General features: G+C 41.7%; 2 protein-coding genes across 5 annotated transcripts; one reads left to right on the forward strand and one right to left on the reverse strand.

Moving 5' to 3' along the window:
- Positions 1–132: 132 nt before the first annotated feature.
- fam234a (family with sequence similarity 234 member A) lies at positions 133–6,451 on the reverse strand. 2 transcript variants are annotated; one of them, XM_035612485.2, is made up of 13 exons: positions 6,313–6,451; positions 6,072–6,171; positions 5,137–5,433; positions 4,944–5,054; positions 4,653–4,835; positions 4,097–4,221; positions 3,755–3,887; positions 2,772–2,904; positions 2,453–2,596; positions 1,867–1,948; positions 1,596–1,748; positions 1,397–1,499; positions 133–1,288 (listed from the first exon to the last, which is right to left on the reverse strand). In XM_035612485.2, the coding sequence occupies exons 3-13, from the start codon at positions 5,408–5,410 to the stop codon at positions 1,077–1,079; spliced, it is 1,653 nt and encodes a 550-aa protein (XP_035468378.1). In that variant the 5' UTR covers positions 5,411–5,433; positions 6,072–6,171; positions 6,313–6,451; the 3' UTR covers positions 133–1,076. The 2 variants fall into 2 exon arrangements, with proteins under 2 accessions (XP_035468378.1, XP_035468379.1); XM_035612486.2 differs by lacking the exons at positions 6,072–6,171; positions 6,313–6,451 and adding an exon at positions 5,570–5,750.
- Positions 6,452–6,533: 82 nt separating this feature from the next.
- luc7l (LUC7-like (S. cerevisiae)) lies at positions 6,534–13,052 on the forward strand. Of its 3 annotated transcripts, XM_035612489.2 has the most exons (11): positions 6,537–6,772; positions 7,925–7,995; positions 9,105–9,199; positions 9,293–9,391; positions 10,060–10,170; positions 10,286–10,429; positions 10,546–10,722; positions 10,877–10,965; positions 11,075–11,104; positions 11,228–11,389; positions 11,955–13,052. In XM_035612489.2, the coding sequence occupies exons 4-11, from the start codon at positions 9,296–9,298 to the stop codon at positions 12,073–12,075; spliced, it is 930 nt and encodes a 309-aa protein (XP_035468382.1). In that variant the 5' UTR covers positions 6,537–6,772; positions 7,925–7,995; positions 9,105–9,199; positions 9,293–9,295; the 3' UTR covers positions 12,076–13,052. The 3 variants fall into 3 exon arrangements, with proteins under 3 accessions (XP_035468380.1, XP_035468382.1, XP_035468381.1); XM_035612487.2 differs by lacking the exon at positions 7,925–7,995 and having other exon boundaries at positions 6,534–6,772; XM_035612488.2 differs by having other exon boundaries at positions 7,925–9,199.
- Positions 13,053–13,127: the final 75 nt, after the last annotated feature.

Raw genomic sequence — 13,127 nt, forward strand, 5'->3', positions numbered from 1 at the left:
TCGATGGATGTGCTTCCTTTCTGGTAGCTGATCAAAGTTCAACTCGTTCAATTAGAAAGTTAGCCATCATTTTCTGTGCATCAGTGTTTGCTGAATATAATATAATGAGACATCTTGGAGCTTGAACATCCATTATTTTGAAACTGTTTAATATTGCTCATATTCAAACATATCAAGTCAAGAAAAAACAGCCAGCTCCGACACAGGCCTGCCCGACAGGCTCAATATATATATAGATGTGTAACAATAGCCAGAATCTCTTCCGCTAATAGAAATCACAAAGAAAAGACTGTGCTTCACACGGAGCAGGCGGACCACAGCAGTAACTCGGTACATGACGGCGACCCTTTAAGCCTCAGCATTGATCGATCGATTGCATCAAAGGTTAACTCACCGTTACAGCATCTTGGATTAAGTAACACACATTTTGATTATTGACAACAGTACCAGTGACTACAAGACTCTGATACTTTTGCAAACAGAATACGCCACAAAAAAAAATGTAACCTCACAGTGTGTACTTTAAGGTTCGTGGTGATTCTGTTCAAGTTTCACCATACAACTGTCCGTTTCATGGTACAGGTTGAGAGAGTTTAATCAAAAGAAAAGTAACCCAAACTCTGCATGATCTTATAAATTATTTTTGGAATACACAGGAACTAGTGGCTGTGGTAGCGCAGGGCTGCGACCTTTAAAGCACAGAGACACATACAGTTGCATAGATCCACATAATAATCCAGCCTCGTAAAAATAAAAAGAGCAATGCATTGAAGTGCTACAAACAAAACAGCAAGGCACCTGCCTCTTGATTCATCAGCAGGAGAAACAGCATCTGTGCACAGTAAATGTTGGAGAACAAGTAGCTATTTGGACACTAGATCAAATCTAACTCGTGGTAGTGTGTGTACAGTCAAGTCGGAAGATAGGTAATGCCCAGTTTGTCCAGCGACAAATGGAAGAACTCTGTGAGATCACGTCAGCCCAACTCTCTAAACACAAAGGAATCTTTGGGGTTGTAAGCAGTATGAAAGTCATAGCAAGTGCACACACTTTGGTTTTATAAAGCCCAAGCCCTTTCACTCGTCACTGAAGCGGAGTCGGTTGAAGGCCTCTAGGATGTACTCATTGGTCTCTGAGCCTCCTCCAGTGCCAATACGCAGTACTTTGCTGGAAGGGACGTCCTGCTTCAGCTTTCGCTTGCTGAGGACCACAGTGTCTTCGTCCCCCTCTGTCTCGGGACCTGTAAGCAGGAAGTAGGCAGCGTGGCGTCCACGCTCCAACAGCGTGGCTGAGATAACAAAAAACACAAATAGTCACAAAGTGTGGTTTTCTTTATCCCTCCAAGCACAGCCACACATTGCTGTAGTTAGATGAGCATAGACAAATTCAAGAGCACCTTTAAATGTTACGATGTGGTCCAGGACATTGGCGGACTCGAGAAGAACTTGAGAGTAGAGCGGGTGCAGCATGTAAGACCGTTGGTCACTGGTCAAAGGGATCTAGAAGGAAATTTGAGTCAAATCAGCATCTTGTGGATCTGAAATCAAGTTACAAATCAGTAACACACGTCTTTTCCATAAAGACAGTGTACTTACTGAAGAGTTGGTCTCTGAGGGCACTATGCCCCAAAACACAAAGATTGAAACGAAGTTGCTGGTGTGTATTGAGTTGGGCCTTGGTGCGTTCGGAGTGGACAAAAGACTGACTTCCCACAGCACAGCACCAGACTCCCCATCAAGAATGATTATCTACGCATAAAACGGAAAGTTGTACAATTTATGCATGATTCAAATTGAGCACCGTGTCAGAGGCGCTGGACATAGGAAATACAATGTGCAATATTTGTACACATTACACCCAACTTACCTTCTTCGTGTAGTTGCCGATATTGTCCTCAACAACAACATCAAGTAAACTGTCTTTGTTAAAGTGACCAAACGAGGGTTCGCTGGGTGAAGGAGAACACAGAGGAGAAATGTATCTGACTCATTAACCTGGTTATTAGTAAAAGTATGAACATAATTAATTGTAGGGGTTTTATAGGCTTGCTTATCATTACAAAATGACTACATTATTTTCAGCAGGTTATGAGATCTCTGACTTTCCCAGTAGTGAATGAAGAGCATCAATCCACAATCTGATTCCCAGCTAAAAACATTATTTTCCTATTGTGATATTTTTTATTTTATTTCATTTATTCTGCTATAATCACCTGACTTACCCTTTCTTCTGCACACACAGTATATACATATTATTCCAAATTATTACCCGACAACATAATGTGCCAGAAAATGTTGGGGTTGTTAATAAGAAGTTCAAAATTATTTGATACTAAATTAAATGTGTATCTGGATCAAAAAACGCTTTATCTATAAATGCCTGTTTTCTTGTATTTTTCTACTAATTATTTCAGATCTAATTCATCTGTGAAACAAACAAATGGAAGTGATACCCAAGGACTGAGCTGGTATTATATCGCCACAGTAGATGCAGACTTTTTCCATCGACCAATGCCACCTCCTTCCAAGACACAAGCAGCAGGTTGGATGAATCGTCTCTGTCTTCTGTTCTGACCACTTGTCTCACCAAGTCAGACCTATAACGTAGAAATAAATACAAGAGAATGTCGCAGGCCGAAGCCACAATTATTATTAAAGTGAAACCCATGTTGGCAAATAATAATAATTAAGAGTTTAATGGAGTGGCCTTCTTACTCGTAAATGGGTTGGCAAATAATAATAATTAAGAGTTTATTGGAGTGGCCTTCTTACTCGTAGATGGGTACCAGGCCAGATGTGGCACTAGCTTTTATCTCCCAGTGTTTATCCTTCTTGAGGCTGACCTCCATCCCTGCTTTAGCCTTGGTAGCAATCCTCCACAGTGCCAGCCCATACAGGCCAGTGTCTGTGTATGGAGACAAGATGATATCAAGAGAAATGTTCATCCATCTTTACTCTATGCATGCATCTATGTAGAGGAGCTCAAAGTCAGTTCACTTTTCCTGTGAAACCAAAACGAAAGTTGTCATAAAAAAAAATCAATGCATGTGGTGAGGATAGGATAATTGGGGAAGAGGTCTCTTATTGTAAGGACAATGCACAGAAATGTGTCCTTTTTTTATAAAATGAAAGGTGTTGAACATGCTGTCAAAAAAAAACACAGAAAGGGGTCTTTAAAGTGCTACACAAATCTACTTTATCAGGGCATATATGCCCTGATGAGCACCATATCATGCTGAGCCACTTTTCCAACATGTAATGAAATAATGGTCTTTCAAATTCCTTATAACTTCAGGTTATTATCTGTTTTAGTTCTACAGGGTACTGTCGGGGAAATTAGAATGTGTAGTCTAGTTGCGAAGGTTGGTTGCCCTTTGTCCTAAATTTACTGAGACAGAGACAGAGTGTTTCTATGGAGACAGCCATTCTGTCTGTTTGTTGACAACATAATTCTGAGAGAGCTGAATACATGCACAGAGACTGGAGATAGGCACGTTTTTGGGACACCATGCACTGACCAATTGTTGATCTGTGTAATGAAACAGAAATCTCCTCAAAATATTGGGCTCTTGAAATAAATATATCTGCTTAAGACATCCACGGTCTCAGTCTTCCTGATTCAACTGCATCAATTTTTCCATGACAGACACCTGTTAGCCCTGCTTATACAGTGCAGCACTATCCTATTAGAAGAAATTAGCTGGAGATATGCTGTAACCTGTTGGGATTTTCCATAACCCATTTCAGATGCAAACCTTTTTGGAGCAGTACGTAGTGAGAACCCTCTGTTGTGCGATGGAGAAGATGTTGGTGTGTCTCTGTGGAGTCGAGAGTCACCGTGGAACCGATCTGGACACCCGTCTTCCCTGAGAGGAAAACCAGCTGGGTCTGCAGATACGATGGGACATAATGAAACAGGGTGAATTATATTTTGGTGCAAAATCAATAAATGATGTCGCTGCCAAAGCGTATTGTTTTCATATTAGAGCCCAGTTAATGGACCTGTTGACAGACGTTAATACCACGGCTGAACAGGGCTTATGTTACGCGGGAGACAAATACATGTAGCTGTGATAAATAACCCTGCTGATGTTGACCTGTGTTTTATCAGATGCCACCAGAGCCAGATCGTCGACCTTGTCTCCATCCAGATCGGGGATGCTCAGAACAGGCACCGTGCTGTGCAGACCAGAGGGATGAGGCTGCTGCCAACAGATTTCCCCTGTACATAAAACACACCACAAAGGAACAGAGCACTCAGTCTGACTGAGTATATCAGACTATACAACAACAAGTACAAATTCCCCTGAAGCATGAAAGTTCTTTCTTGACCTTGGGGATAGTAGTAGTTACAAAATAATCTTATCTCAAGGTCCACTTACTTACTTTTCTCTGAGCTTTTAACTGCATCTCAGGCATCGTCAGCAGATAAAGCTTAATCGGTATTGTCTATGATCGGTGTACCAAAGTACCTCTTGCTTGTTACTAGAACTTATACTGTTTCTTTAATGGTCACATGGTGTTAGATCCTTGCTTTGTGACTGAAGTGAGAAAACAACTTTTCTGCATTATCAATCATACATGTGTTGGGATAAAAATGAATTAGGTAATTTATAGTATCCATCATACAGAGAAACCAAATCATTCACAAACCAGAGTATTTGTCAATGGCTGTTAGCTGGTCAGAATGGGACAGCAGGCAGTCCCAGGTTCTGCTTGATTCTTTCTCCAGGCCGCACTGGGCCCAGTGGAACTCGGGATGCAGTGGACGCTCCCACAGCGTCTCTCCATCTGTCCCATCCACCGCTAACACAAACACACATGGCGAAGGCAGACCTGGAAAAGCACACACAGAAACAACCATCATACAGAGTGACCATATTGTGTAAACAATCAAATTATTGTGTCTTCATGGTTTCACTGAAATTGAAGAACACTTAACACCTGCATCAGCACACGTGTTGTTCGGGCTGCCTTCTCTCGTTTCGAGGACAAACAGGGCGTCCAGCACCTTGTCTCTGCTTGCAGCTTCGACAGCCAGGAAGTCAAAGGTCGCTGTGGCCGACAGAGCAGACATTAGTCTCACGTCCAGGACAACGCCAAGCAGTCAAATGCTCACACACACCGTCATACACACCCGCTTCGGAGAAAGTCCTGTTCCAGGACACGAGATACTGCGGTCTGACCGGACAGGGAATGATGAAGGAGAAGGCAAACACGATGGTGAGACAGAGGAACAGGGAGAGGAAGAAGACTGCAGTTCGCCAGTGGGTCAGTTTGGCAAAGCCTAAAGCCTCCTTACAACTCTTCTTCTTCTTCAGCTCTGTCGCTGATGGTGCTGTTCCTGTCTCTGCCCCTTCCTCTCCCCTCTTCAGAGGGTCGCCCTCGGTGGCATGGTCTGCGGTCTCCATTGTCGCCTCAATGCATTACTGATCTGCATGACAGAGGGTAGGGTTTACCGTTCAACACTCTTCATGGAATACAAAAGGAAATGCTCCCATTGTGAGGAGCAGTTTGCTTCTGTACCTGACGCATGTGCCAAAGTTAAACAGCTACAATAACAAACAAACCTCGCTGGCCTTCACACAAGTAGCACATGAAAAAAAAATACCGAAGGCATCAGTGTCAGTCCAGCTATTTTTTTGCTGCAACGACCTTTCTGGAGCTGGGCCTATTCAAAAGGTGCCAGCTGTGACTCCAGAGATTTCTCAGCACGAACGACACAGACCCATAACGGACAATCGGCTAGCACAACCAGCTATTTGTTATGTAGCCACAGGCATATTACTCCATTTGGAAACATTAGAAAGGGCATTTTCTGTCAAAATCATTTTAAAACTAAATGAATAGACCGCGTGGTGTTAGCTATATGTGGCCCAAGAGGAACGTTTACTCTCGTAACTACTTAGATCAAAGCTAACGGATGTAGCCCATGGAATGGCTTTGATCTTGGGAGTTCCCAAGATCCGCGGTTAACACCTGGTTAGTTCACAAACCTGTTGGACAAAGGCCCACTATCTGGAGTTCAAAGAAACACGAACATAGACTCGGAAAAAAAACAGTTGTTCTTACTTTCCTCTCCACCGTCGTCTCCTGTGGTCAGTGTTCAGAGAGTATGAGGCCTGACCATGAGGCCTGACACACCGACGACGAAGTTGCCTGTCAACCTCCGCTGCGTAAACAAATGACAATGGGTTTTAATGTTTCGGATTTGTCTGTCAGGTAGCGCGCTCACGCTCACCGGGTTGAATGTCTCTTTTTTTTGACAGAAATTGTTTAAAACCGTTAGCGTTGATATTAAGATTCCTCTTACCAAAATCTTGATATAACCCGGAGTAAGAGGGGCTACCGGGAATCACGAATTATTATCAACTATTGCCTGACAGGTTAAATTCTGGGGGAAACAAATAGGCGTTTTTCCTGAGTTTCGTTGAAGACTCTTTCATTGGCTAATTCACTTGCCATGAAACAATACTATTGGTCGATTTCAGACAAAAGACCCTCCCTTTAGCGTCGACTAAACCGGAACCTTTGGACGGGCTCTGTCGTCACTTCCCTGGTGGAGAACGGAAACTGGCGAATCCACGAAATAGCGAAAAGCTTCGAGGGGTGATGCTTGGACGAATATATTATCGAACCACATAACCTAAATACCAAGGACCTGCTTTCAGTTGATACGTTTTATATAGAGCCGTCGACAGAAGACCCACAAATGTCTGCCCAAGCTCAAATGAGAGCGCTGCTCGACCAGCTGATGGGAACAGCGAGGGATGGTGAGTTGCCGTAGCACGCTAGCTGTGCTAGCTAGCCAAGATGGAGCCACTGCTGAGGCAGGCTGGTGTTGTCGTGTGATGGGCAGACCTGCATGAATGGATGTACTGCAGAGGGCTGTGTAAACTACTTTGACTTTAGACTCGAAAGAACCTTCACGGATCAACGCTAGGATTTAATGTTTGCATCCCCTGTGGCAAATTCTAAATTTAAAGACGTTTTAGTTTCGCGTCTACCCCCGTTACAGTTGACCTCAATCGCAGCTCGTAGCTAAGTTAGCAAATGCGAATGTTTATGTGACGTTGTGGATCCCTCCGGCGCCATGCTGCTTGGCACCATTGGACGACATACAGCAAGACTTCCGACTCGGTCACGAATAGACGTGTAACTACGAGACAAAGTGAATTCCACTACTTTACAATACTCGTGTGACGAGCTCGCACGAGGCCTACCTGTTGGGTCTGAATCCCAGGGGAGGACTCCGACGACCTGCGTTATAACCACATACATCCTAATACATTCATTTTGGAATCCTTTTATACGAATGTTAATTAATTAACTGTCAATCATACACAGGCATAACAGTTAATCATAGCATATACCTGAAGCTTGGTGTATTTTTGAATGAGAAATGCTCAACAACTAATTCATAATTGAAGGAACTGAACAGTACTGCACTTGCCTCTGAATTTAAGTAGAGTAGCATTTTTTTTAATAATATGAAACTCGTGTCTCTGCGATCTAGTATATTTTGTGTAGATGTCAAATGTGTATCGTTTTTTAGGTTCTCCTGTCAATATTACTACCAATGCAATTATTGGTGATTATAGATGCTAAAATACAATTTTAGTATTAACGTTCAGCCATTTGGATGCAAACATTAAAGGATAATTCAGCTGATTGTCATTGGCAGAAAACAACAGCGTCGGCTCTCCTGTCATTTTCTAAAAAGGAGATTCATCCCGACAGTTGGTAAAATGATGACAGCCCTTTAGATAATCTTAAAACAAGTTGTTAATTGGAGCTATACAGTAAGAGTGACTTTGTGTTGTGCGTTTGTGGGTGTATGTGTGATGAGAATGATATCAAATTCTTCCCGTACATTTGTTGCATACAAACTGAACAATTGTGGCCCCTTTATTTTATTCATTAAGGTTCAGTGTATCTTTGCCAGCCTACATCAATCTGCAAAGGAGTTGCAGAAAAGCCTCATGTTCATCGAGCCGTGAGTCACACATAATTTTTAAAGCTGTTATGATGAATATCCAAACAATTTGTTTGCCTTCCGGAAGTTATTGTAGCCTTTTTGTAATCAAACAAATGGGTTAATCTTCAGTGGCACAAGAATTACAATTTGGAGTAGTATTCTACAGTCTGAGCTAAGACGTCTGGTCGCGTTGAAATCCAAACGAAATCCAAATCGTCTGTTTTCAGAAGGCAATTTTTGCATTCAGTCGAAACAAACACTTTGCACACATCATTTACAATCTGACTTGTGTATGACTCCCAACTTCTTACTACAGGTATGGGCAAGAAAACTGTTCCCATTTATACTTTTCTACAGCGGGTTTAAAATTCTGCAGCTGAGGTCTTGAAGATGCAGAAGGGTACAGTATGTGGTGCAGATCGCAGTGTGTATAAACTAATTTTTTTGTCCTTGGATTTCTTTTGTATTTTGTTTTTTTCTTCAATGTTTTCTATTTGTAAAGGTCTTCGCTGGAACATTTGTCTGAAGTGTTTACATCTCTTGTCACAGTCTTAATAGCAGGTTTTCCTGCATAGCCTTATTTCCAACTAATGTGATGATATGTAATGAAAATGTTAAAGTCAAAGTAGTTTTATCTATATTGGTTGAATCAAACAACCATTCACCAGTAATGTGTCCTTCTGAGCTCAATCCTTTGATGCTCCATGTTTACAGAGTGGGCGTTGAGCCTGATCACAAGTTAAACTGAATCAAGGCTCTATTATTTCCACATTTTTATCAAGGTTTGGGTAAGGTAAACATCAACAATAACAGGAAGTGTAACATACATGCAGAGCCACAAGTAACAGCTACAATGTTGACATAAACATGGTCTACTAGATGCACATTTAGTTTTTTACTGGTAAATATTTTGTTGCACTGATACAGTGCAAGGGAAAACTTTGACAATTGGAAGTCTTCACACAGGCACATAATCCTTGTACGCAGTTATATTGAGAGATATCTGCTCAATTAATTAAATGCAGTTCCAGTTTTATATATGTGAATGTATTAAAGCACTGGCTGCCTCGCACTTGCTACCAAATATGTGAGGTCTTTCTCACTGGTTGTCTTTTGGATTGTTTCAGGCGATGAGACGAGGCAGAGGGTCAAGTACTCTGATGAGCGAGTCTGCAAAAGTCATCTTCTCAACTGCTGTCCACATGACATCCTGTCTGGAACTGTAAGTGTGCCCCAGTGCTTTTTTTCTTCACCCACACTTAAAAGCAATTTATATTTTAAGATGCTAATTTTGCTGTTTATTTTTTGGTGATAGCGTATGGACCTGGGAGAGTGCACCAAGATTCACGACCTGGCGCTTCGGGCAGATTATGAAATTGCCTCCAAGGATAGAGATTTGTTCTTTGAGCTTGACGTAAGTGTTGTCCTACTGTAAATAATACATGTGTTAAGAAATGTCGCCCTGTTTGCACAAATTGCATTTTTTTTCAAGTTGTTTTGTTTATCAAAGATTGAATGTTGCTTTTGTGGAGGAATGGCTTGTACAAAATGCTTCCTCCTTAATGATCGAGTAGCTACTTGCCATCACCAGATTGCAGGCACAAAATGGCTTTGGTTTTTTGACCGGCCATTTTAGACGGCATGCAAAAAGTAAACAAAAAGAAGTGTGTTGGTCCCAGTTTTCATTCTAGATATTTAGGATCAACAGATTTATATTTTGGAAGAATTTTTCCTTCTCTGGGTCTTTGTCATTGCATTGTTTCCACTGGTCATTTAGAAGTAAGCCCTAATAGTAGTAGTTGGAGTCAGCATTTGTTAATAAATTGAGATGTTGGTTCAGTTCCCAATAGCAGTTGCTATGAGCAACCAAGGCAAAAAAGATATTATTAACTGAGCATCTGGTCAATGGAGCAAACGGTCATAATACTGGTCATGTGTCCCACTCAAGGACACAATTCATACTTATATGATGCATATAAAGTTTACCCCACCATAAGCACCTCAGAAAAAGACCCATGAATTGATTGCTTTGATTGTTGTATTATAAAGTCTCTTTCTCAAATGTTTTTTTCACTCTGAAAGGCGGTGGATCACCTGGAGTCATTCATTGCCGACTGTGACCGGAGGACAGAATTAGCCAAGAAGCGCCTTGCTGAGACCCAAGAAGAGATCAGTGCTGAGGTTGCAGCAAAGGTGAGCAAACAGATTTTGAAGAAAACAACATGAAAGCCATGAATTACATTCAGACTATGTTTTGTGCAGGACAGAGCCAGGTGTTAATTGTGATGTTCTGGGCTGTGTTGTGCAGGCAGAGAAGGTTCATGAGCTGAATGAAGAAATAGGAAAGCTGCTGGCCAAGGCTGAGCAGCTCGGAGCTGAGGGAAATGTGGACGAGGCACAGAAGGTCCTGCAGGAAGTGGAGAAGGTCCGCGCCAGGAAGAAGGATGCAGAGGTGAGGAAGGACAACTCAGGAAATACTTTCTGTTTAGTGCAGCGGGCGCATTTTATTCCTTATATAAATATTTAAACCATCTGATTCCTTAACGCCCTCTCTCTCTGTCTCCTCAGGAAGAGTATAGAAACTCGATGCCGGCCTCAAGCTTTCAGCAACAGAAGCTTCGGGTGTGTGAGGTATGCTCTGCTTACCTGGGTCTCCATGACAACGACCGTCGTTTGGCCGACCATTTTGGTGGGAAGCTTCACCTGGGCTTCATCCAGATCAGAGAGAAACTTGACCAACTAAAGGTATTATTCAGCCTGCCACCATGTAAAATCCTAAATAAAGTATATCTGGGAGTGACAATGGGCCGATTATTAAAAACATCCAGAAAAAACAAGTCCAGAGTTTGGACGAAAGAGCTTTCACCTCTAATTGGGTACTTTGATTTTATTTTAACAGAAAACTGTGGTTGACAAGCAGGAGCAAAGGAACCAGGAGCGCTTAAAGAGACGAGAAGAGCGGGAGAAAGAGGAACAAATGAAGAAGAGGTGGGTGCAGGCGTTTAATATTCTGATGACATTCATGGAATTCATGTGTTGTATGAAGTGTTTTTTTCAGTGCTCAAACTTGCGGTTTTGTTCTCTGCTTATTTTAAAGGACCAGATCACGAAGCAAAGAGCAGAGAAGGTAAGTACATTGCATTATTTTCTCCTCCCACATTTTAAATTGGTTGTTCTGCGGAAAGGGTTTGATTTGATGTAAATTATAAATTATATTATTATAACAAGTGTTATCTCTCGCTTTCATCAGGTCCCGTTCTCGTGACCGCAGGAGGCGGCGCTCACGCTCCACATCACGGGACAAGCGCCGCTCACACTCGCGCTCCAGGGAGAGGAGGCGGCGACACCGCACCCGTTCCCGCTCCCGCAGCCGTGGCCACCGTCACAGCCACGAGCAGAGCTCCAGACACAAGTACAGTTCTCACCGAGCCCCCACACAACACAAGTAGCATGAGTTGCAGTCACTGTTGCAGCTTTTCCGAAATTTTCTTTCTTTTACTTGTTTATAAGAACAAAATAGAAAATGTGTTGCCCTCTGAGGTTTGTTCCTCTGTGGTCAGACAGTCAAAGGGAAAGGTGATGTGTATGTGAGGCAAGATTTGATTCTAGTCAAAACAACATGCAAGTTTTGTGTGTAACTGTACAAGAAATCATTCATATCTGATTACGTCACACAGCAATCGATGTCAAAATAAATATTGATACTGTTACCTAAACATCAAGCAGAGAGTTGTACATACATCTTGTTGTAAATCTGAAATAAACCCACCAGGCTGACGATAATTGGGGCTGTTTAAACAAATTTTGGGAGTCAAATATAGTAAGAATATTTAAAAAATCAAACTTATTCAAATTCTGTAATAACTATTCAAATATATCTTCTGTTGCTGGTATTATGTCAAAATATATCATGTTATAATTTGCTTAGTGTACTTGGATTTGTGTTAACTCTCTGAACATCTGGTCTGGTCACTCAGGTCTTCCAGGGACCAAGAGCGCTCGTCCAGAGACCGGTCACGGGAGCGAGACAGGAGGGATGGCATGAACGGAAGATCGGACTCCCGTCGGGCAGACGACCGGGACACGGGGGACTTCTGAAGACCCGACACCCTCGACCACTGACACACAGTCTCCTCCTGTCTCTCTGGTTAACGTAACACTCTGTCTTTGCCTTGACCCCTTTGTTCTCCTGCCTGCCTCCTTCCTTTGCTTTGACATCTAATGCCGCCGACACAGAGCGTACATATACCTGAAATATTGTATTGAGTCAATAATCTAGCATCCAGATAAATCAGATTGCATTTTGGGTGGCAGGACTAGTTATTGATCCGTAGTGGAGTGTATTGTAATACCCACATCTGTAATCTGGTGGCTGTCTGTCCAACACGTCCCGTGTCTTGTTATAAACTCCCCTACAATGATTCCAACAGATGCAGCAAATTTTAACCAATGATCTGCTGGATTGAAGCATAAAATGGAACTGATCCACATTCTTTGATTATTAGCGGATGGTCGTTTGATACAGAATCTCTGTAAATATTTTGTGGGCCTACTGATTGTCATGGTGTGAAAATCCACATCCGATCAAGAAGTTTTTTTTTTTTATCTCCCTCTGCTTTGAGTGCAGTTCTTGAATGTTTGTCCACATATTGGTCTCAATTCAAAATGAACACTCTTAAATTGGTAATATTAGCATTAACTTTCTCTCTTGTTGTCCAAATCAATTTTTATTTTATGCTGCAAGTAGTGAAGGGAATCTTTTCCGTTATTTTGGCCAAGTTAATGCTTGTTTTTAGTTTGTGTCTTGTTTTAAAATTTGTTCTAGCTTCATTTCTTTTAATTTAAATTGATGAGAGTATGTGGCAGCATGTGAAGTAGGTTCAGAAATTATACATTGGAAATTCAATGCTGAGAATACACACTTTATGGGTCGAGTTGACAAATTTCTTTGTGTAGATTTATACTTAAATGCAGACCAACTTTAATGGATGCATTGCTTTACCTAATGTGTGAAGTTATGTTTATTTTCTGCTGGAAATCTTTCTTTTAAGTCTCAATTAAAAACTACCATTTTATTTCTTATTGTGTCAAGGCATATTAATCATGGTTGATTGTTTAACAAAGATAGGTTCCATTCAAGTTCGTCTTGT

Source organism: Scophthalmus maximus, chromosome 16 (genome assembly GCF_022379125.1).
Source record: "Scophthalmus maximus strain ysfricsl-2021 chromosome 16, ASM2237912v1, whole genome shotgun sequence".
In the NCBI taxonomy this organism is placed as follows: Eukaryota; Metazoa; Chordata; class Actinopteri; order Pleuronectiformes; family Scophthalmidae; genus Scophthalmus; species Scophthalmus maximus.